Source organism: Anarhichas minor, unplaced genomic scaffold, assembly GCF_050575085.1.
Source record: "Anarhichas minor isolate MPS153535 unplaced genomic scaffold, ASM5057508v1 ptg000138l, whole genome shotgun sequence".
Lineage (NCBI taxonomy): Eukaryota > Metazoa > Chordata > Actinopteri > Perciformes > Anarhichadidae > Anarhichas > Anarhichas minor.
In genome coordinates, this window is record NW_027466584.1 from 39,284 (window position 1) to 64,614 (window position 25,331).

Sequence of the window (25,331 nt, forward strand, 5' to 3'; positions counted from 1 at the left end):
CTCTCTCTCTCTGTCTTTCTGTCTCTGTCTCTCTCTCTCTGTCTCTCTCTCTCTCTCTCTCTCTCTCTCTGTCTCTCTCTCTCTCTCTGTCTCTCTCTCTCTCTCTCTCTGTCTCTCTCTCTCTGTCTCTCTCTCTCTTCTCTCTCTCTCTCTCTCTCTCTCTCTCTCTCTCTGTCTTTCTGTCTCTCTCTCTCTCTCTGTCTTTCTGTCTCTGTCTCTCACTCTCTCTCTCTCTCCGTCAGAGAGATTCAGGGCAATTAGAGCATGTGAAATGGAAACAGTGATAAATATTTCAGTAACACTGTCGCTGCTCTGCTGTTCTGTTGTCATAAAAAAACTAGTGCTGGGCAACGATTACAATTTTTAATCGCAATTAATCGCATGATTGTTTTGTGATTAATCGTGATTAATCTCATTGTTATGCGCAAAGTTCAATAATGAATTCAGAAGTAGTGTATTGCACACTTTTATTTTGAAAGTACTGCTATATGAACAAAAGGTCAATAACATTTGGTTTGCAAACACTTTAAACACATCAGGTTGTTGTTAGCAGCAGTGTTCCCTTTATACAGCAGCAGTTATAACACAGTTATAATGATGATCTTCATGTGTGTAAGAGATGACATTTAAATATAAAAACACCTTGAAAACTGCAAACCTATCTACTTCATGTTTTTATGTTTGTTAAATTATCAGTAGCGATAACTAAATGATGCTTATTATACATATTACAAACAAAACACTTTAAAAACTCTAAAATAATAATGTAAATTAATCATTTCTTTTTTGCTGTTTTTGGTATTTTGGTCAGACACACATGCAACGCTGATTACTCAAGTCTCTTAGGATACATCCCAAGTCTCTTAATTGTCATTTCCTCGATTTTCGCTTGAACCGGAAGTTGTTCTGTGGCGCAGATCTGGGTCAGTCCACGGTGGACCGGTCTCTGCTGGAGGATCTGGGTCTGTCCACGGTGGACCGGTCTCTGCTGGAGGATCTGGGTCTGTCCACGGTGAACCGGTCTCTGCTGGAGTCTGAGCTGAAGGAGGTTCTGGTGAACCTGCATGAGTTCATCTGGTTTCACCAGAATCCGACCCGGTGGCTCCGATGACGAGCATTAAGAATAACTCTATAGAAACAGACCATCTTCTCTCTGATGGTCTCTGTACTGATGGAGGTCTGATAGAGGACCAGGACTACACTCAGACTGGTTCATATAGAGGATCAGGACTACACTGAGACTGGTTCATATAGAGGATCAGGACTACACTGAGACTCGTTCATATAGAGGACCAGGACTACACTGAGACTGGTTCATATAGAGGACCAGGACTACACTGAGACTGGTTCATATAGAGGATCAGGACTACACTGAGACTCGTTCATATAGAGGACCAGGACTACACTGAGACTCTTACCAGCAGTAATATGTATCAATAGATGGTTTTGGTGTGAGGTGTGAGTGTTAGAGGTATCATCCGTAGGGATGTCTCCTTCTCGTACATAACCGGACTAGATGTCGCTCTGCTTGCGTCTCTTTCCAGAATTCAAGACTCAAGAAAAACCACAAAACTATTAACTTTCTGAAGTCCAGCAGCCAACCGACTCATCTCATCCCTCAGAGCCAAAACAAAGACTAAATCTGTAAAATACATTTTCAAAATATGAAGACAAATACATGAGAGAACAAATATATAGATGTGGAAATACAAGATTTAAAAAAATTATAATTATAAGAATTTATTTATTTTCACATGTATTTGTTTCTGTATTATTTCTGTATATATGTATGCATATCTGAACTTTTCTTTTTCTTCATTTGTTCTGAATCTATCTTATGTCATTTATTTTTTGTATCCCGTTTCCTTATTATTTTCCCTGTTTGAATTTGCTTTCCCTAATATTTTCCCTTTATTGATACTTTTATTTCTCATTATATTTCCTCATTCTTTTCCAGATTCATTATTTTATTCCATCCTATGACTCCATATCTCAAAGGTGTAACTGTTCTCGGTGATGTGGTGACATCATTGTTGTATCGCTGTAGATAATGATAGAACGTTCTGATAACAATGTTTTTAGGATGTTGAATAGAGTTCACATGATGTACTTTATATAACAAAGTGATGTCAACATGTGTTGTACATGAATGTGTAGGAAACATCATGAAGATGTCTGCCTCTCTCCTCTCAGTATGAACCCTGAATGAACTCAACGTCCTGCAATTCATCTCAGCTGCTGTTTCACTGACGAACACTGCCCCCATGTGGCCAACCACTGCTACTGCGTCCACAGCCGAGGAGGGAGAGAGAAAGACATGTAAAAACAATGTAAAGAAGCATCCTATATTACTTTGCACATCAGCAGTCACGCTGTGCGTTCCATATAAAACAGCTGCAGCGTCCGAGAGCCTGAGAGGACAAACAGGAAGATGCTATTTTTTGTGAAGTGAAGTGAGCACCTCGTCCGTCTTCTCCGTGTTTTTTCCTCTCTGATAGTTCAGTTTTTGGAAACATGGTGGTGATGAGTTGGTGTTTTATGTCTCTTGTTAGTTGTTTTGTGTCTCTAGTCGTTTCATGTCTCTTGTTAGTTTTGTGTCTTTTTGAAGTTATTTTATGTCTCTTTGTACTTGTTTTGTCTCTTCTAAGTTGTTTTGCGTGTCTTTGTAGCCGTTTTACGTCTTGTTTTATGTCTCTAGTCGTTTTATGTCTCCTGTTAGTTGTTTTGTGTCTCTTTGAAGTTGCTGTGTCTCTTTCTAGTCGTTTTGTCTATTGGTGATTGTTTGCCCTGTTTATGGTCTGCAGAATTAACTGAGTGACATATTAAGCTGATAACAAACCTCTAGAAGTTCCCCGTCTGAACATAAATAACTGGGAGCGTGTGTCGATCGATGAGGACAACAGGAAGCAGCTGCTACGAAAACAACACAGAAACAGGGCGGAATAGGATTTTTACTTTATTTGCAATAAAAAATAGGTATAAGATCTCCCTTTACAAATATAGCAGGGAAACGCAGTACGTTGTGAACCCCCGCCGCCGTACGGCGAGCAAGTGACTGCAGAGGAGTCACAAACATCTGGAAGGACAGATTTACACAGACAGTGAATTTAAATGCACGCTACGAATGCAATCACAGCTGTCCGTCACGTGACAACAGCTTAAAGGTACTGTGACTTTAAGGAGGCTCCGTACTGAATGACTCATGAGATGGTTCAGTTTAAGCAACCGACACGTTCGTCATCAATCATCCTTTTTAAAGAAGGTTCGCTGTTGAAGTTCACATTCAGCGTTTCTCACCAAAACAAAGTCTAAATGGTTTCTCTACGGTGCTACTATGGTAAAACATTCAACATGTTTTAAATGCATGCTACATAACTGTGGTTCGATTCCAACCAGGGACCTTTGTTTGACGTCACAGACTGTGGACGGAGTCATCGGGGCGTTTTGAAGCCTCGAGTTTGGTGATTTGCCCGTCGCTCTCTTGCCTTTTTATCAACCAGTGAACAGGAAGTGACATATCTGGACTGAGGAGGAGTGACGTAGAGACGCCGTATACGTCTCTGGTAGAGACCTGTCAATCATCGTTCTCTCTCTCTCTCTCTCTCTCTCTCTCTCAACCATCATGTACGTTAGGGTTGCGGGGTCATTATTGTGCAACATTTAACCCGTTTCCTTCATAGTTTCCAGTTTTTCTTAACCAGCTCCTGCAAACATGTTTCAAGCTTCTCGACTGATCAACAGCTGGCGATGTGAAGCGCTAAGATAAAGAGGGAACGTTAGTGAACACGTTCGCGTGGCCTCGAGGATTCGCAGCGTGTGTTCTGGTGAGAAACATTGAATATAAACAGAAGTAATCGCAAGACAGCGTGCATGTAAACGCATCAGACAGAGAGGGTGAAATGTTCCTTAAATCAAACATTTAAAAAGGCCTCAGTTACATTGATATACACGTGAATTCCCAACTTAAGATTTCACCGTACACGTACACTTAAGGGTAAAGCAGAGAGAGAGAGGATCACAAAAGAACACAAAAAGGAGGAGAACATATACAATCAGCCCCTAGAACTACGTCTGTGTGACGTCCCAGAGATATGCTACAACAGGACACAATCAACTCAGTCCTGCAGGATGCATTTGTGTGCAACCGCACTTTAAATCTGATCTGAGAACAAGAGGAGCACGTCGTCGTTGTCGTCGGTTTCTAGTGTTGTCGTGTTGTCGTAGTTTGTAATCAGACCGTCTGAGGTACACGCCCACCAGCAGGTGAGGCAGCAGGTAGAAAGCTCCAGGTGACTTTTGGCTCAGTCAGGAAGCAGCTGGTGCACATGCAGGAGTCTGACCTCACGTGCACCTCGCCAAATGGATTCTGTAAATGCAGGTCGGAGGAAAAAAAGAACAAAACAAAAAACGTCCACATGTACAGCCACACCGGGTACATTCACTTTGGCGTTTAACGCCGCGTGTTTCTCGTGTTTTGCTTCATATTTCAGGAGTTTTTTTGCGGCCACAGAAAACTTCAGTTTCAGCTAAGAAGAAACACTGCTCAGTACGAGGAGGACCGAGGACACGGTGCTCCCTCACAACAGAGACTCTGAATGGAAGTGGAACAGCTAGAAGCTCACAGCTTCTCACTAGAACAGTGAGAAGACGCTTAACACGACCGACGTGTGCTGCATCCGAGAGAACGCTCGAGTAAATGAGAGAGGAGACCAGTGTCCACATGAGAGTCAGTCACCAACGATTTGCTGAACTTCATGGAAGCCAGAGCGGTTCGGGGTTCGGGTCTGCCCCCCCCCGAGCGGCTGGGCGATCACCGCGGCCTCTTCCTCGTGACGAAGACGAGGACCCTGCGGATGGCGATGAGGCGGTCCTTGAGGGAGGTCATGGCCAGGATGGTGAGCTGGGCTCGGTTCTCCAGCGGGAGGACGGCGAGCAGCCACCAGCACCAGGCCGGACCGCTGGGACTGGCCTGCAGGGGAAGAAGAGACGGAGACGCTTACTGTTCTGTCACCTCTCACTCAGCATGTGTGTTGTGTTCACACCAGGCGGGAGGTTGATGGTGGGAGATGTACCAAACAAAGACTAAGTTCTATCAGTGATGGCTGAAATAACCTCTACAGCTGCTTTGTTCATGTTAGACCTCCCAGATATCTGGAAACTAAACTCCGTCCTGTCTGCTTCATAACATCATCTGGAGGAGTATTCACTGCGTCTATCAAGAAACACTCGGCTCGTTCACTGCAGCTGCATCAACACAAAATAAACTATTTTAATGTGATTTAACTAGAATAAACAGGAAGCTGAAATAACGACATAATGATGTCAAAAGTCTGAATTCATGTTTTGTTAGCTCTCTCCGCAAGACGACAAGTAAATCACTTTTAAATACTTAAAAATACTTCTGAACGGAGCTCGGATCGATCGGTGCTATGCTAAGCTAACATTGTAGCAGCTCCATCAACACTCAAAATAACGTCACACAGGAGTGAATACACTTCGTCTGCTCTCTACTAATACGAGTTATCGTCGAGCTCTGGGTGAATATCTTGTGGCAGGAAGTCAGTGATGACAGGTTGAACCACTTTTTTAAATGGTCTTTGTGTTGGTTTATTGTTTCATGAACCTTTATGCTTTTTCTTTAGAAGATACAATCGAACTCCAGCGTCCAACAGAGATGTTTGTCTACTTTTGACAGCGCTGATCTGGGCCTAAGACTCTAAAGTCTCATTAAATCCAGGAAGCACCCGTTATATTAAAACCATCTGAACGTGGATGTATTTGTATTATCCGTTCCCGCTGAGTGTAAATCAGTTTGAAGCCGTTTCAGGGAGCCGACGGTAAACTAGCATCCTCATTTCATTTGTTTATCGTCGTGATGGTGGTCCGCTCACCTGTGGGTTGGGGTCTTTGCTGGGAAGGTGTCCGAAGTGGCTGAGGATCTGGCTCTTCATGTTGTCCTTCAGGGAGGTGAACCAGTTGTTGGCCTGCTCGTACACGGCGTTGTGCAGCTTCAGAAGCTCCCCCAGCTCCTCCCCCTCCACCTGATTGGACACATTTTAAATGACTTCACTTACTCAACCTGAGTGAAAACACAGACTGTTTATAAGAAGTGGACGTTGTCATCATGACATCGTTGGTTTGTGGATGTTATGAAGCTTTGAGTTTGGCGATTTTGTCGTCGCCATCTTGTTTTTTTGCACCAGTGAACAGGAAGTGACCATATCTGGACTGAGGAGGAGTGACGTAGAGACGCCGTATACGTCTCTGGTAGAGACCTGTCAATCACCGTGTAGCCCCGCCCTAAAGCATCCCCTGCTTTATGGTCTGTTTGACTCTAAATGGACCATAATGTACTAAATAAACATCATGCTGTATTGAAGAAGACTTGAAACTAGAGATTGAGACCATAAACTCATGTTTACAATGTTTACTGAGGTAATAAATCAAGAGAGAAGTAGAGTCATTTTCTCATAGACTTCTATACAACCAGAGGAGTCGCCCCCTGGTGGACACTAGAGAGAATGCAGCTTTAACACATGAAGCTTTGGCTTCACTTTTCAGAACCAGAGGTTGCCACCGGAGTGAAAACGTATTCATTAAGTTTTCCTCAGCTGTCACAGAGATGGCTTCAGGGCTGAAACCTGAGGTTTTCTACTTTGTGCAACATTTTAATTGACAGCAGCAGATTTAAAGTAACAAACACACCTTCTTATCCTCCAGGTACTCGATCTTGGCGGTGTTGTAGCCGTCTCTCTGTCCGTGGCTGAGGACCTTGAACCGCGACACGCCGATGGTGTCGACCACCGAGCGACCGTCGGGAAAGAACTTCACGTCTCGCACCTGAAACAACAGTTTGATTTCGTCTTCACGCCGGTAGAATCTCAGAAGTGATCTGACTTCACACAGCAGAGCCGATTCATCCCGTAACACACACACACACACACACACACACACACACACACACACACACACACACACACACACACACACACACACACACACACACACACACACACACACACACACACACACACACACACACACACACACACACCTCCAGCATGCAGCCGTAGTCGGCGAAGCCTTTGAGCTCGTCGGCTATGCACATGCCGAACTGCTTGGTGCCCGTCTCCATGGAGCGGCGGATCATGAGGCGGTAGCGGGGCTCGAACACGTGCAGCGGGCAGGTGATGGTGGGGAACGCCATGGTGCACACGAAGATGGGAACTTCCTGGTTCAAGCTGCGAGAGACACAGTGAGGAGGCTGTTGAGACGCGTTGGTGGAAAGTTTAGAAATCAGAAAATAGAGCTTCTGTGCTGTGATGGTGACTGTGGCTCTGCTAGTCGCATGTCGATGTGTCCTTGAGCAAGACACTTAACCCCAAAATTGCTCCCGTAGCTGTGCCTACGGTGTAGAAATAATATAGAATCTGAATTGTAAGTCGCTTTGGATAAAAGCGTCTGCTAAATGACTGTAATGTAATGATGTTTGATTTTAGAGCGGTGTAGTGTTACACGAGGGATTTAAATGATACCTTGTGTATTCAGATTTTTCAGAGAGTGTGTGTGTGTGTGTGTGTGTGTGTGTGAAATTAACTTGGACAGCTCCTTCATCTCCTCTTCGTGGATCTTCTTCCTCTCCGCCAGCTCGTCTCCTAGATAACGCTGCAGCACTTCCTCCATCAGCAGGGTCTTGCTGTAGCCCCTAGTGGCCAGATACTGCAATGACAACACACACACACACACCCACACACACCCCATAAGTTACAGTTACATACGAGAGCTTCATTATCATGGTCTGAAAACAGAGAACAATTGTGATCTTTAAAACGTTTGTTTTGTCGGACCAACAGTCCAATGATTACATTTCCAAATATATAAAACTGAGAACAAATCTCACATTAAATAAAGTAGAACCAGAAGCTTTAGTTTTACTGACTTTAGAAATCAATGAATGATAAAAAGTGATGTCTCTGAACATACTAATTGGACAAACGATGCATTGATTCTACTCCAACACTAACAATGTTATGAGCTTTGTTATGAAGTGGTAGAACGAGGTGTTCCTGTACCTCAGACAGGTTCTCTTTGCACAGAGGACAGTTGGAGTTGTGGTCGAGGCAGCGCTCCAGACACTTCAGGCAGAAAGTGTGTCCGCAGGGAGTAGCCACCGGCTCGTAGAACAATCTGGAGAACAGACGGAACAAATGACACAAAGCACTCCGAGAAACCTGAAAACGCTGCGGCTCCATTTAGTGAATGACATCCTGCAGCATCATGTATTATTATCGTGTATCAGTGTCTTGAGAAAGTGCAGTTCTTGTGTGTGTACTACAACTGTGTTTCTCACAGTTATTACGTTAACTTAATGAAACTATGATAAGTTCAATGAAATGCGAGTCTGATAAACTACATTTTATATTCAATATTCCTATTTTCAATGCAAACTGTCGGCTGCTTGAAACAAATATTTTGAGGGGAAACGATATTAGAGAACTTTGTTGTGCGAGTGGTCACCTCATGCAGAGTGAACACTCCATGTCTCCGCTGTCCAACAGCTCCACAGGGAACGAGCGTCCAACAAACAGCGACTGAACGCTGCTCTCGTCTGCACGGAGACATCAACACATCATCATAGAGTTTAATCAGGAGAACAATCACACTGTGAACATCCCATCATGCCATTCTACAAACATCTGTTGCACACATTAATCATTGCAAACGCACAAATGATAGTAGTATTACTTAGTATTTGTGAACAAAGTCCTGAACATTAACTTGATCATGTAATAGTTAAACGTTATTGTTTACTTTCCAATAAATTAGAAACAAAACTTCTACTTAATCTGTAATTATTCATTTGCTTGTTTTTGCTTTCTGTTAAATGCAATTTCTTTCTTATTTTTAACTAAGTCAATTATTTAGAATTTATGGCAAGTAGGGACAAAATAATATTTCATTTTTCATATGAAGTAATTCTCTCAGAATGAACTCGGATTGTCCTACCAGGTCGGGGCAGTTTGGAGGGAGGGTTGAAGACGGCCGAGGGTCCGTCCCCGCTGTGTTTCCTCTTGAGGCCACCAGGAGGCGCCGGCAGAGCAGCCAGGACGCCAGCCAGACTCTTGGTGCTGCTCTCCACCGCAGAGAGAGACCCAGAGGAGAGTCTGCAGGACGACTCGTCCACCGGAGGGCTTTTAGTCACGCTGAACTCTGAGTCCTGGACACAGACAGACAGACAGAAGGATTAGAGATGATAATGAAGGGATGATCATTTTGACGTCAGTGGTGAAAACACAGTCAGCAGGATGTGCTCACTGATTTCATCCCTTAACCCTCTGAACTCTAAAGCAGTTTTGGGGCGTTTTGTTTGGTTTTGCTCCCGTCACATTTTATTCTCTGTGGACTTGATTTTCACTTCAATATAAAGTTCTATGGAAACAGAACAATCATGACGAGAACTCGAACATGTCACAGATAAACTCAAAAGAGAAAAACGCAAGTTGAAGGACTTTTTAAACCAAAATTAGAAAACAATGAATCTATATACCCAACATTTCTCCAAGTGTCCTCAAGTGTTCATAATGTTGGGAAAAAAATATAGGCTCTACACGTTATATAAATATTAAACTATTTACATGTTTACATCCTCCTCTCCTCTCCCCTCTCTGTTTCCGGTTGCGTGTGAGTGTGACTGTCAGTGCGACTGTGAGTGTGAGTGTGACTGCGAGTGTGACTGCAACTGTGAGTGCGACTGCGAGTGTGACTGCGAGTGTGACTGCGAGTGCGACTGCGAGTGCGAGTGTGACTGCAACTGCGAGTGCGACTGCGAGTGTGACTGCGAGTGTGACTGCGAGTGCGACTGCAACTGCGAGTGCGAGTGTGACTGCAACTGCGAGTGCGAGTGCGACTGCGAGTGTGACTGCGAGTGCGAGTGTGACTGTGAGTGAGAGTGTGACTGAGTGCGAGTGAGTGTGACTGAGCGTGACTGCGAGTGCGACTGCGAGTGCGAGTGCGAGTGCGACTGCGAGTGCGACTGCGAGTGAGAGTGTGACTGACTGCGAGTGCGACTGTGAGTGAGAGTGTGACTGACTGCGAGTGCGACTGTGAGTGAGAGTGTGACTGACTGCGAGTGCGACTGTGAGTGCGACTGCGAGTGCGACTGCGAGTGCGAGTGTGACTGCGAGTGAGAGTGTGACTGAGTGCGAGTGTGACTGCAAGTGCGACTGTGAGTGCGACTGCGCGTGACTGTGAGTGAGAGTGTGACTGACTGCGAGTGCGACTGTGAGTGCGACTGTGAGTGCGAGTGAGTGTGACTGTGTGCGAGTGTGACTGCGAGTGTGACTGAGTGTGACTGAGCGTGACTGCGAGTGCGACTGCGAGTGCGAGTGCGACTGCGAGTGCAACTGCGAGTACGACTGCGAGTGCGACTGCGAGTGTGAGTTCGACTGCGAGTGTGAGTGAGACTGCGACTGCGAGTGCGACTGCGAGTGTGACTGCGAGTGACTGTGAGTGAGAGTGTGACTGACTGCGAGTGTGACTGCGAGTGACTGAGTGAGAGTGTGACTGACTGCGAGTGTGACTGCGAGTGCGACTGCGAGTGCGACTGTGAGTGCGACTGTGAGTGCGAGTGCGACTGCGAGTGCGAGTGAGTGTGACTGTGTGCGAGTGTGACTGTGAGTGCGAGTGCGACTGAGTGCGAGTGCGACTGAGAGTGCGAGTGTGACTGTGTGCGAGTGTGAGTGTGAGCGTGACTGCGAGTGTGAGTGGTGAACGTGTGAGTGGTGAACGTGTGAGTGTGAGTAGTGAACCTGTGAGTGGTGAACCTGTGAGTGTGAGTGGTGGATGTGTGAGTGGTGGATGTGAGAGTGTCGCAGAGGTTTGATTGTACTTTCACTGCTTTGGGATTTGTTCCTCTGTTCTTCTGTCTCTGCACATGATCAGGTAAGATACTAAGCAGTGTATTTATCGGTAGAACGTGTGATTAGTGGTGGTGTTTGGCGTTGTTCGGGAGGATGGCGTCCTCTGAGACTCCACGCCCGTCAATCCGGCAGGGAGTCCGGGTAGTTCCACCGGATAGCAGCGTGTCAGTAGAGGAGGTGCTGGCGAGGCGTATGTCCACAACCTGATAGAGAGCGGCGTGTTCATCAGAAACAGCTTTGTGCAGGTATCTCCGCTAGCTCGGGACAGATCAAATGCTTTGAGTGTGGAGATGTAGGACACAGACGCTTCGCGTGTCCGCACAAGCAGCAGAGAAGCGTGGAAGCACTTGCTGCGGACGCGGCTGTTCTCGCGGCTTGCGAGGTCGCTGCTGAAGCCGCAGGCGCTGCCGTGGCGCCGGCCACAGGCGCTCTAGCGGCGAGTCCTGCTGGTGTAGCGGTGCTTCTTCGTCTTCGTCTGATAACAATAATGTCGATAAGGAGGATCAGGGCCAGTCTTACAACCAGCAGGCTTCTGTGGTTGCGTAGAACCTCACTGTATCTGGTACCGAAGCACCACCACAGTCTGTAGAAGTTTGTGAAGAGGCAGCTACAGGTTCTGCAGGTGGAGATCTCACCATACCCTTAGATGAAGCACAGAGTGTAGGGTCTGTGTCCAACAGCCAGCTGTCTTGTGAGGGAGAGGACATGGAGTATGAGAGTGAATCAGATGTTGCATCTAATTCTGAAACGTGCATTAAAAGCACTGATCTGTATTCACTAGAGGAAATAAACTCGTTTTTGGATGTAACTTACAAAAGATCTGCAAAAGTGAGTGATTATTTCAGTTCATACGATCTGTTGGGGCAGTGCAGAGACGGGTGGGTTTGGACCTTTTAGATGAACGAAAGCGCTTCCGCCTAAAGAAACGCATCACAACCCTGAGGAAAGTAAGGAAAGGTAAAAGGGTTACAAAAACTAAGACAGTTTAACATGATCATGTGTCACACGGGGTTTTCCACTTTCCACTGCTTACTTCTTATCTTGTCTTACCTCCTTCCATCCTCTGACCTTTCTATGCAGAGCTTCAATTTAGGCTCTTTAAACATCAATGGTGGGCGGGACGGGCATAAAAGAGCATTAATACAGGAGGTTGTAAATCAAAAAAGGTTGGACATCCTCTTTTTGCAAGAAACTCACACCATTCCATCAGATGAAGTAGACTGGGGTTTATGGTGGGAGGGCTCATGCACCCTGAGCCACGGCACCAATCTTAGTGCCGGGGTAGCCGTGCTGTTTAGAACAGCAGCTAATGCAACCGTCCTGTCAGTCACTGAGGTGATGAAGGGTCGTTTGCTGATGGTGAGGGCAGAGATAGAGAGCTCGCTTTACTGCTTCGTGAACATATATATGCACCGAATCAGGGGTCAGAAAGAGCACGCTTCTTCACTACGCTGCAAAACGAACTGCAGAGCTGCCATCAGGAGCAACTGATCATCGGAGGGGATTTTAACTGTACTCTAGACTTCACCATAGACCGGAATAGTGAGGAACCACACCCACAGTCAGCTCAGAGTCTCCACAATGTCATCACACACTTAGATCTGTTGGACACGTGGAGAATAAAACACCCACTAAACAGACAGTACACATGGGTTAGAGTCAGCAACGACAGGATAAGTGCAGCCAGGCTGGACAGAATTTACATCTCTCGCAGTCTCAGTTCCAGACTGAAGAACAGCACAATCAGTCCAGTTGGGTTCTCTGATCACCACCTCGTCAGTTTAGGCTTGATAACCTCACCAGGTGAAAGGGTTAGCTCCTACTGGCATTTTAATAATAAACTTCTACAGGACAGCACTTTTTGTCAGAGCTTTGGGGTTCTTTGGCAGCAGTGGAAAACTGAAAAAGTTCGTTTCAGTTCTCTGAAACAGTGGTGGGAGGTCGGAAAAGCACAGATCCGTGTGTTCTGCCAGCAGTACACCTCAAACGCCACCGCTATAATCAAGTCTGCTGTTAAAGACCTTGAAGCCAACATAAAGATCATTGAGGAGGGCTTCCAGAGAGACCCAGATCCCGGTGTGGGCCAACTGCTGAAGGAGAGGAGGTTGGAGTTGAGCTCCTTCCTGCAAGAGAGAGTGAAAGGAGCTCTGGTCAGGTCCCGTTTCCTCCAGTTGAAGGACATGGATGCCCCAAGCTCGTTTTTCTTCAACCTGGAGAGATCGGTGGCGCAGAGGAAGCGGATGACCTGTCTGAAGCTCCCAGGAGGCAGGATAACCACTGACCAGAGGGAGATGAGGACCCATGCCGTGGGCTTCTACGCTGCTCTTTTTGGGGAAGAGCAATCCTGTACGGAGAGCAGTAGGGAGCTCCTGGAGGGTCTTCCCCAGCTCAGTCCAGCAGAGAGGGCAACGCTGGACGCTCTCCTCTCCTCTCTCTCCTCTCCTCTCTCTCTCTCCTCTCTCTCCTCTCTCTCCTCTCCTCTCTCTCTCCTCTCCTCTCCCTCCTCTCTCTCCTCTCCTCTCCTCTCCTCCCTCCTCTCTCTCCTCTCCGTGTTCACTTCCTGTAGTTCAGTCAGAGTGTCTCCTCCTTGTTGTCACATGACTGTTGGTCTCAGATGAATCAATCATGACTTCATAGTTTCTCTGAGGAGCTCACAGTTTAATGTTTTTACACAATCCGGTTAAAGTAAACGCTTTATTAGAGGAGACATTTTGAATGAGAACATGAAGAATAAAATGTTTTTATCCGTCACCGTCAGAAAGATGAAAATCTGACGATATTGACGCTTTTTTTACAGCTTCCTTGCAGCTGTGATAAACGGTATAGTTTTGGCGACTGTTTAAAGAAAACATGCTTTTCCATTCTGGTGTTCAGAGGGTTGTGTGGTCAAAGACAAAACGGCCTCACATTTCAGATGTCTCCTTGTGTCTCAGTGGGGTGTGTTAGTGTGTGTGTGTGTGTGTGTACTAACCTGTGAGGAGGAGCTGGGTTTCTGTGTGAGCGGCCTCAGGGTCCTCAGCAGGGCCGGAGGTTTGATGAGGCGGGTGGCCACCCCCCCCTGCAGCGGGTGCAGCGGCGTCGGCAGGTCCTGGTTCTCAAAGACCAAGGAGAACACCTCGCTGAGGACCTGCAGGAAGGAAACCAGACAACGTCAACACACACACACACACATAGATAGGGGGGAATTCTCGGTTCGGTTCAATACGATACAGTGGTGTCACGGTTCAGTACGTTTTCAATACAGCAAAGAAGCTTAAATGCTAAATTTGTTCTTACGCGGTGGGCGTGTCGGGCGGCACGTCGTCTGTTACGCGGTGGGCGTGTCCGGCAGCACGTCGTCTGTTACGCGGTGGGCGTGTCCGGCAGCACGTCGTCTGTTACGCGGTGGGCGTGTCCGGCAGCACGTCGTCTGTTACGCGGTGGGCGTGTCCGGCAGCACGTCGTCTGTTACGCGGTGGGCGTGTCCGGCAGCACGTCGTCTGTTACGCAGTGGGCGTGTCTGGCAGCACGTTGTCTGTTACGTTGGGTGGGTTCCCAGGTTGAGCGCAGTGGCTCCACCGAGAGAACATTATATTTCCCACAACTTAAGCTTCTGCATTAAATGCTCTAGTATTATTGAAACGTATTGTTGGGTTCGTAATGCGTACCGAACCGTGAGCCTCGTACCCAACGGTTCATTCCGAATACGTGTATTGTTCCACTTCTACAAAGAGATCTTCTCCTTGTTCAGAAGACTGAAGATGAATAAGTGATTTACCTTCTGAGCCTCCAGTTTGACTTTGGTCCAGTTGGGTTTCAGCGCCACACACAACAAGTACTCCTGCAGGGCCTCGTCGTTCCGGCCCGCCTCACTCAGCGCCGTCGCTTTAAGACAGTGAGCCTGAGATAAACAACGTATTTGTGATTAAAACAGTCCTCAATGAACGAACTCAAAAACTAATATTAAACATTTTAGTAGTGTTGTGTAGTTATTTAGACACATGTGGTTCTCTGGTCTAAACACTGTGTAACTGGTTGAAAACTACACATTCATTATTGTTATAGATTTGGTCAACAATAAAAAAAGGTTTTAAATATTTAAAATTCTCACGCAAAATGTGTAAAAATCTAAAAACCGGTTAGTTGCAGCATAGACATTATGTAATGTTAATTATTAATTGAGACACATTAATGCTGATCTGCACCATAAACAGCCGTTCCCTTTATTTTGAGTGGACGTATATTGTGAAGTCTCCTGTTAGAACAACTCTCTGATGCTTATGAACAGAACATCTGGGTGAGAACGAGCTGTAGAATAAAAACATCTGGTTTATCTCCGTGTCTCACCTTCGTCCACAGAGGTTTCATCCTGCACAGGATGTTGCCGTCCTGCACGGCCTGACTGAAGTTCCTCATCTCCATGTGCAACTCAGCCCGCTGACACAGCAGTCTGCCTGAAGAGGGCACTGTAGACCACACACACACACACACACACACACACACACACACACACACACACACACACACACACACACACACACACACACACACACACACACACACACACACACACACACACACACACACACACACACACACAAGGTCCATCAGAAGTAGGGCAACGATGTAACATGTAGCTAGAGACCTGTTTGAGTGTGAGAATGCTATGAAGCTTATGTAGTGATAAGTGGCAGTGTTCAATTACCTGTATACCTGTGTATATATATATATATATATATTTATTAGGGGTGGGAATCACCAGAGGTCCCGCGATACGATATTATCACGATATTCTGAGTATTGCGATAACATAGGCCTATATTGCGATTTATTACTTTTTTCAACTTCAAATCATGTCCCCAAAGGAAAACTGTGTCAACATGTTTTATCTAATAAGATAAAGTTTTCAGTCTGTTCATCTCACTTCAATCATTTTTATTGCAGCAGAATATGATTGTCAAGCAGACAGACTGACCAACAATGTCATAAATGTTGCATGAACCTGACCAACTGAACTGTTTGTATTACTACATAGTCCAACTTAACTGAATGCAAACGTGTGGACTCAGTATATGAACTATAACTTATATAAGTTGGATATTAGAGTTATATAACTCAGTATAACTTGTGATGCGTGGACATGAGGGCAGAGAGACAGTTATGCGCTGCACTCTCCCCATGAGTCTGGCTGCTGTTGGCAGATTTAACCCCGTTGTGAGGCCAAATGTCTCTCTTTGTTTTGACCCACTTCCTACCAATCACACTGACCCGGGACCTCTGCTGACCTCACCAGAAAACAACTCAGCACCATCTAGTGGACTGAAAAAGCAATTGATGTGATTTTTCTAGTAATTATTTTAATTTATTTTTTATTTTTTATAGTTTATATAATAAAAGATCGATACTTGGCGATACAATATCGCCAAGCAAAATATCGCGATACTATGCTGTATCGATTTTTTCCCCCACCCCTAATATATATATATATGTATATATATGTATATATATATATATATATATATATATATATATATATATATATATATATATATATATATATATATATATATATGATCTTGTTATACAACAGGCAGTGCATGGTCAGGTTTGTGTGCCACCTTAATAAACTGGCACACAGCATTATTTCCACCAGAGACTTTGATTACATGGGACTAGTTAAAGGTAATATACTGTATGTACTATTGTGTGTATTAAATACACTAGCACTAGAAAACTAGCAAAGAAACAGCAGGACAGTTGTGCAGACGTTTGGACGCGGTCACTTCCTCTCACAGATATGTTTGAGTCGGAGCTGTTGGCCTCGTTTCCTCGTGGCAGTAACTCAGGACTTCAGAACTGTATTTCCAGGTGATTGTTTGGACTCATTCGGCTTCAGGTTAGGAACGGTGCGTACTCAACAAGTCCAAAGACCAGTACACACCACGGCACAGTCACCTTCCTGCTGACGTTTACCGAGTTATACACAAAACACGTCACTGGTTGTTGCCTTCGGCGCTTTCGTAGGTGGAACTTTGGATCGTAAGTCATTTGAGAAACTATTTTTTCCAGAAAGCTGGATCTCTCATCTCCCCCAAACAAAGAAGGTGCAGAAGCTGCCTGAGCTGAGTCAGCTGAGACCGGAGCACAACCGGCACAGAACAAACACACCGTGTTCATATGCCCCCAAAGTATTAGGCTTTAAACAGCCTTTATGAGAGGCTGCAGGGACAGACCTCTGGAGCATTATGCCTGGAGAATAGCTGCTTCTATCACTGAAGTCTTAATGTTTATTTTGTAGTAACGTTATTCTATAACTGGCATGCTGGTTGGTCATGTTCCTGGGTTTGCCCGTCCGCAGCTTAAACCAGTTTGATCTCATGAAAACTGGCTGAACCAGTATTCGTGAGTGGAGGAGGTTTGTTTTCTACAAAGTTCACGTGTTTTTAGCATAGACTGTATGAACTATGGACGTAGTCTCCGTGGAGCCACACGGCGGTTCCCGAGGAACCGCCGTGTGACTCAAAGAGTCTCCGGACGTCTCCGTCTTTGGCAGAAACGACACGTTCCAACTCTAAAAACGGTCAAAGAGGTGGATCGACTCTGGAGCTCAGAGCAGACAGCTGGCGACCTGAGACAACGCCCACCTGTCACTCAAAGAGGCCACACCCTCAATTACACCCAACTCTGAACCCTAATATAATGATACTATGACCGTGGATATTATCTATAGCAGGGGTATTCAATTAAAATTCTAAAAGGTCCAGATTGAGAAAATCTCCTCGGGCAAAGGTCCGGAACATTACAATAATATCTAACTTGCGCTATTTAGTGCCATATATATATATATATATATACAAGAAGTCTAGCAGTAGTAACGTGTCTGTGTCGTCAACAACTGTCAAATCAAATAAAGAACGTGCACATCAATTATATTTTAACAATTATTATTCTCAGTTTTCAAATTTAACTGGATGGATTATATATAATACATAGAAATACATAAATGTTCTCTACTTTCAAGTAAAATAAGGGCTGGATTAAAGAATAACTGACATAACAGAAAGCTTTTCAAAAATGTGCATCTTAAAATAAAGTAATTCATTTTAGAAAAATTAATTTCACTGAATTGTCCTGCAGCTTTAAATTCAGTTCATTCAGGTGTGAAGTGATGTCAATCAAAAAAGACACAATATTATATTTTTCTCATCTTCTAACAAGAGAAATGTTTGAGCATGGACTTTATCTGTGGTTATTAAACCACTTGTTTCAGCTCTGTTCTCTCTGTTAACATCATTGTTGGGCAGTGAACTCATGTGTTATGATTGTGATCATTTTGGGCTCTTCGGTTTATTTTCTGTGACTTCATTCAGATGTGATTGAACGTTTGCTCAAAAGAGTTGTGCTTTGTCTCGTAGTGTTGCTTCATTTACTGCTTTTAATAATCGTCACGGTCTCTAAACATGTGAGACACACTGGTTATAAACTGTCCGTGTGAAGAATGAACCTATAAGAGTCTGTTCATTCTTGGTTAAAGACTCTGGTCTCTTTTCTCTCTTTGGAGAACGTCATGTGAACTTCTCTGACTCACGTATTATTCTCCTGCTCTTCCTTCTCTTTCCTCATCTCTCCCCGGTGTGTGTACATCTCACTCCAGTCAGGAAACTTGTCAGAATACCCATATTTGATTGGCTGAGCCGCATCACGTGATGTGATTTACAACGCATTGGTCGGTGCGTTGTAAAAAAACAAGTACCGTAAAGGCTGAAAAAGCTGCGCCGGTTAAAATCGAAGCGCCCTGTCAAAATAAAATAGATTTTAGGTCCTGGGTCCGGATACAACGGCGTCTGGGTCCGGATCCGGACCGCGGTCCGCCAATTGGCGACCCCTGATCTATAGAGACCAGAACTGTTGAGTCATTGGTATCTGCTGGTTGTGGCTCTGTAGTTTGATGGATTACACCGCTGTGCAGAACGTCTGATCACATATTCACGAAGACTTTAAAAACAACACATTGATGCATTCATATAGGTGTTACTCAAACCTGATGTTCAAACCTGAAGCAGAACAGACAATGAGTGAGAAATGAAGACTTTTCATGTTCCAAACTACACCAGCAGTGTTTGTCAGCACTTAGAAGGTGTGGCACATCCCAACAGGTGATCATTGCAGCTTCTCAAGCTGGATGTGCTTTAACAGAGGAGGTGGATGACCGACATCCTCATCGCTTCTTCTCACCAAACAACACACAAGACCGAGATCAGCAAAGAAAAGAGAGGTCACAGAAGAGGCAAATGGGTATCTTGTTATTGTTCTACACGTTTTCCTCTTGTTTCAGCCAAAGCTTCATGTGTTAAAGCTGCATTCTCTCTAGTGTCCAGCAGGGGGCGACTCCTCTGGTTGTATAGAAGTCTATGAGAAAATGACTCTACTTCTCTCTTGATTTATTACCTCAGTAAACATTGTAAACATGAGTTTATGGTCTCAATCTCTAGTTTCAAGTCTTCTTCAATACAGCATGATGTTCATTTAGTACATTATGGTCCATTTAGAGTCAAACAGACCATAAAGCAGGGGATGCTTTAGGGCGGGGCTACACAGTGATTGACAGGTCTCTACCAGAGACGTATACGGCGTCTCTACGTCACTCCTCCTCAGTCCACATATGGTCACTTACTGTTTCCTGTTTTTTTTTTATTAATTAAATGTATTTTTTGTTTCCTGCTTTAGTTGTAAAACATACTGCAGTCTCTCCCTCAGTGTCCATCACTCCACCATTATATCTCTTCCTTTGTGTAAGTGCAGCCATAAGACACGTGGCACGGTTAACCACTAGGGGGTGGGGGGGGGGGGGGGGTATTTAGGTATTTAGGTTGGATAACAGCCGTAGTTGTGTTGACATCGTGAGCTCATTGCACTCCTCCTGCTGCGTTTGTTGGGAAAACACTGACTGGCGGTGACGAAGCTGTGAAGAAACTCTGTCCTCATTTCACCCTCAGTCCTCAAGACAGAAGGCATGAATCAATATTCATCTGGAGGGGGGGGGGGGGGGGGGGGGGGGGGGTGTGCATATGGTAACGTTCAAAATGAGAAGAAGAAAGAGACTGGAATGTATTTCTTTCTACGCTTTCGTCTCCACTTGATACATGCACGAACACCTCGGTCCACCATTCTGATAATGTAGTGCAGCACCAGTTACAGTTGGCCGCCATCACTTTTCACTGTTATCCAACACTTCACAAAGCTGCTTATAAAACACCAAAAGTAAGGGGGAGGAGTCTATGCTCAACTCAGCCATTCACAGCTCAAGAATGGACACCATGCATGATGTAAGCATTTAAATAAGAGGTATTTATGGAAATAATGGGGAACCCCAAATAACAACCAGAGCTACACCCCTTCTCTCACAGCTGCTCTATGCAGAAACACCACAGCACTGCAGAGCAGGAATAGAAAGAAGGGTATGTGAATGTGCCACTGCAGCGCAGCAGATCAGTGTGTGTGCTGCTTAGGTAACCGAGTCTGGTGCGTCACAGAGTCTCTGACCTCAGTGCAATGCTAAAATAGGTGGCCCCCTATGGGCGACACCAGGGAACTACACTGAAAAGTAGGTCACCTGTGCAAAAAGATACTTTAGTTTGGATGAAAACACACAGAAAAGGTAAATAAATAAAACTATTTTTTGTTGTTGTTGCATACATGAAGTTTGTGTCTTCTTACCCAGATCCACGGCAGCGTTGTACTTCTCCAAAGCATCCGAGAGGTTCTGGTTTTTCCACAGAACCTCTCCCTCGATCCAGAACTTCCTGGCTCTGCTCTCAGTGGCGAACAGTTTGTCCAGCAGGCCGCTGAGAACCACGTCTAGTCTCCGGCCGTGTGGCAGTCCTCCGTCCTTTTGGTTCAACAACTGCTTGCATTGCGAGCAATCGTTCACGGACGAGTTGGAGTCGGAGTTGTCATCCAAGCAGCTTTTGCAGAAAGTGTGTCCGCACTCCACGGTGGTGGGCTCGTGGAGGAGACGTTTGCAGAGGCGACAGGAAAACAAGTCCAACGCGTCGTCCTCTCCACATTCTCCGTCACTTTCGACCCCATCTTCTCCGCCACTGCTGATGCTGCTGCTGCTTTTACCGTACCCGTTGGACGTCCCGAGCTCTTTCTCGCGGAGAGTCCGGGCGATGGTTTCCACCAAGATCGGAAGCTCCTCCGGGAGCAGTTTTCCAAGGCTTGCCGCCGTGCAGTACGAGTCCAGCGCCTCGAAGATGCGCCCGGCTCTGGTCAGAGAGTCGGCCTTCCTCAGAGACAACGTCCTGTCCGGCTGCTGAAGGTCTGCGAGCTGTGAGCTGTAGATCTCCACGGCCAGGTCAAAGTCTCCAGCACGGTTGGCCTCCTCTGCCACCTCCAGCATGTCGCTGCAGACCTCCAGCATGTCGCTGCAGACCTCCAGCATGTCGGTGCAGACCTCCAGACCTCCAGGGCTGCTGGACAGCGGGTGGACGGACAGCTCGTCCTGGTGAGACCTTACTTCGGTCTCCGTCTACTTCATTTCAGAAGTAGGTCATTCCGAGTCGTACGACCCAAACCCGGACAAAATGGTACGTCTTCCTGCCGCTGTCAGGCTGCACAACCAGCTGAACACTATAAATCTGTGCAATATAAATACACTGAGCAATACTACAAGTATTCTGTCTGTATATATAATATCTGTTACTTTTTTACTATTTTATTACTTATTTGTAATTGTTTTGATCTTGTTTGTTTACTATGTCTCTTGTTTGCACTACCCACTACGCTGCTGTAATACTGTAAATTTAATAATATTTAATAATAAAGGAATATCTTGTCTAAAGCCCCACAAACAGCCACCCTTTTACCTGTAAACAACGGCTCTCTGAGGATGAAGGTCGGTGTTACATACTAAACGTTCCGCCTCGTCAGCCACTCCCTCTCCTTCACCTTTTTAACAGCACAGACCCGATAACGTCTCTCGGCTATAGAAACCAGATAATATCACTTATTAAGAGAGCATAATAAACACATACATTTGCTACAGCAACGTTTCCGGTCTGCCGAAGAGGTGCGGTGGTTAAAGTCCTCCGTCAGTAATAAGAAGCTTATCCTTTTCCATTTGGTCCAACGTGTTAACTCGGGTCTTTTCGCTTTTAGGCTTTAAAATATCCACAAATATCTAAAATTTAAGACCCACAAACTCTCTCCAAAAACCGATGTCCGCTAAAAAAGAAAACCGTATATTATAACGAATCCATTCGCTATTGCTTCTCCTTCAACGACGAGTAACGCCTGACGAAAATAAAGCAGTCGCACCGGAGCTCTCCATCTTGGTCCTCTAGCCTGTTAGCTTCAGGGGGCTAAAAGGTTCCGTGTGCGTCGTTCGGAATTGGGAGTCACGTGACGCGCGAGGCGGGCTCCCATTGGCCCGTTAACTGGCTCGTTTATATAACGCTATAAAATATATTGTATAACTTCCCAGAAGGCAACAGTGGTGGACTAGTCGTCTCCGAGTTAAAACCAAGCTCACACTTATTATTTTTTAAATAATACGTGATAATAAGTAATATCATATATATATAAATAATACATAATAACAATATAATAAATAATACGTGATAATAAGTAATATCATATATATATAAATAATACATAATAACAATATAATAAATAATACGTTATAACACAGTAAAATTATATCATGAATATATCATGAATTTTATGAAATTATATAAAATGATACATAATATAATAAATAATACGTGACATCGCAGTAAAAAGAGTTCTCTTTGAGTGTAATTATCACTGTTGCTGCTTTACTCAGAGTCCCGGATGTAGGATTGATTTGATGTTTTTTTATGTAATGCATTTATATAAGCAGAGTTTTTCCCTTGTCTGTTGTTAAAATATTAAATACTAAACTATCATGTTGCAGAGCCGTTTGAGGCAGAATAAATAGCCTGGTTTCTGGAGGACTTTACCAATGAGTGACTACATGGGGCATCCAGCTAAGAGGACACACTCTGACATTTAGATATAATAACCAACAGAATGTTGTTTCTATTCTTATACATACACAGGGTGAGAAATCATTTTACAAAGTTTACAAAGTGTTTTGACTGACAAAGCAAAGCTAAAGAGAGGCAATATAACAGACAACAATAAAAAACTATGGTAGAATTTAAACACTGACAAAACAGTACAATAGATTAAACAATAAAAACAATCGATACAATAAGAATAAATAAATAAAACAATGATAATTACCATCATTATCATTTTCATATGAAGAGCAAATAATAATAGTAACTTTAGTCATATACCATCTTTAAAAACGGAGTTTGACAGACAAAGCAAAGCTAAATGGAGGCAACATAAGATATAAAGCTCTATGTATTGTATCTTATTTAACCTTTTTAACCAATGAATAGACTGTTGGAATACATGTTTAGTTAGTTTATAGGTTCTTATGTTGGGTGCTTTGTAGGTAAATGTTACTGTTTAATAAGTGCTTTTAAATCTAGACAACGTGTTTTAAATGCTTCATCCTCTCAGTGTCTGGCTTCAGATATCTTGTCACATATCTCCACTATGTCTCATCATTGTACTTTTATTTAAACTATTTTGTAAGTAAACTGGACTGGATTCCTAAATGTCACCAGTCACAAAGTTTGACAGTAATTCAGCAAAACAAAGAATGAATAAAACGAAGTGTTGTTGTGGCTTTGTGATCATCAAATGAACTCTTAGAGTAAGTTTTCACCAATGAATTCAGACCTTTGAGGCTGTTTTTCCAGGACGATCTCTGGCGTCTTTATTGAGGTCAACACACATGTTGTCTAACAGTACGTCGTCTCATAATTATCATTCTTTCAGCACCCTGTTTCTAACATAAGTTTCATAATTGACTATTTTAATATGCTCCACATATCACCAGTAAGCTTCATGAATCTGCATCTCCTTCACAAACCTCCCTCTTGGTAATTTTCCTAATTGAACGGTTGTATAAATGCTGTCAGAGCTTCTGAAGTATCATAAAACCGCTGCTGTGCTGCAGTTCAACAGTCTCTGCAGGAAGTGTGTGTGTGTGTGTGTGTGTGTGTGATGAATGTCCTGATAAGGTATCGTGTAATGATATAACCTGCCATCTTACACAGGTGCAGACATGTGCAGGCCACCCATGTACAACCCATGTGCACACCTGCACTGATGCATAAACACCTTGTGTAACGACAGCGAGCGTTACAGTCTCTACCTTATGAAAGCGGCCCGACTGACCCACACTTCAAACGTATTATTCTTTCAATTCTCCACACAAATTTCATATTTTAAATAGAAATGCCAAAGCCTTGTCAGGGAGATGAGTCAGAACATGAGGTGACAATAATGAATCATTTTCCCTTTATTGCAGCAGCCAAGAACGAGAGGAAATTACACCCCCGCATTCTTAATTTAATTAGACCTCAGCTTTCCAGTAATGAATCAGATGGAAGATGATTATTCTCAGTGTGCATCACATCAGAATGTGAAGGTGGAAGTTACACCGACTTCTCTGCAGTATTCTTATATTTATATTTATATTTACATTTATATTTACATTACATTTACATTTATATATTTTTATTTACATTTACATTTACATTTACATTTACATTTACATTTACATTTACATTTACATTTATATATTTTTATTTATATTTACATTTACATTTCCATTTCCATTTATATTTACATTTACATTTATATTTATATTTATATTTATATTTACATTTATATTGATATTGATATTGATATATTTACATTTACACTTATATTTTTAGAGCGTGTAACATTTTTTGTTACGTATGATTCTGGTAAACATCCAGTTAGATCGGGAGGGTTCGGGGCTTTATACTGAAGGTTTGAGTCTTTAGGCTGTTTTACTGTATTACTCCATTAAACTGTCACACTATAACAAAATAATGACAATAATTCACACAATTAAAGGAGAATATGATTATTACGTTTTTGTATTTTTTCATACGAGTGAAATCAAAGAGAGTAAATCTTTGAAAGAATAAGAAAACAAATGTGGAAATATAAAGACTAATAACAAAATATTAAATAATAATTATATATGTATTTTAATTAATTTATCATTTATTCTTTACTTTATTTCTCTTTATATTTCTAAATTTGTATTAATTTATTTATTATTTATTCCTTTTATATTTCTATATTTTTCTTAATTATTCCTCTTTATATTCCCACCTTTATTTTCTTATTCTTTTACAGATTATGTTCTCCTCACTGCAGCTGCCAGCGTCTGAAGTCACTCCAGCCAACACTTTATGTTAATCTCTGGTAATCCCGACGCCCACCTGAGGTTCCTGCGCTGGACTGTAATCCTTCAGATTACCCCGACACTCAGTGACTGGTGCAAATCATCCA

At 43.8% G+C, this 25,331-nt stretch overlaps 1 protein-coding gene across 3 annotated transcripts; it reads right to left on the bottom strand.

Moving 5' to 3' along the window:
* Positions 1–2,943: 2,943 nt before the first annotated feature.
* lonrf2 (LON peptidase N-terminal domain and ring finger 2) lies at positions 2,944–22,260 on the bottom strand. Of its 3 annotated transcripts, none has more exons than XM_076085106.1 (13): positions 21,935–22,260; positions 20,595–21,538; positions 15,246–15,364; positions 14,677–14,799; positions 13,891–14,046; positions 9,007–9,217; positions 8,518–8,608; positions 8,073–8,187; positions 7,598–7,719; positions 7,055–7,241; positions 6,706–6,840; positions 5,892–6,041; positions 2,944–4,969 (listed from the first exon to the last, which is right to left on the bottom strand). In XM_076085106.1, exons 2-13 carry the CDS (start codon positions 21,340–21,342, stop codon positions 4,811–4,813), a joined length of 2,316 nt encoding a protein of 771 aa, XP_075941221.1. In that variant the 5' UTR covers positions 21,343–21,538; positions 21,935–22,260; the 3' UTR covers positions 2,944–4,810. The 3 variants fall into 3 exon arrangements, with proteins under 3 accessions (XP_075941221.1, XP_075941220.1, XP_075941222.1); XM_076085105.1 differs by having other exon boundaries at positions 21,767–22,260; XM_076085107.1 differs by having other exon boundaries at positions 20,616–22,260.
* Positions 22,261–25,331: the final 3,071 nt, after the last annotated feature.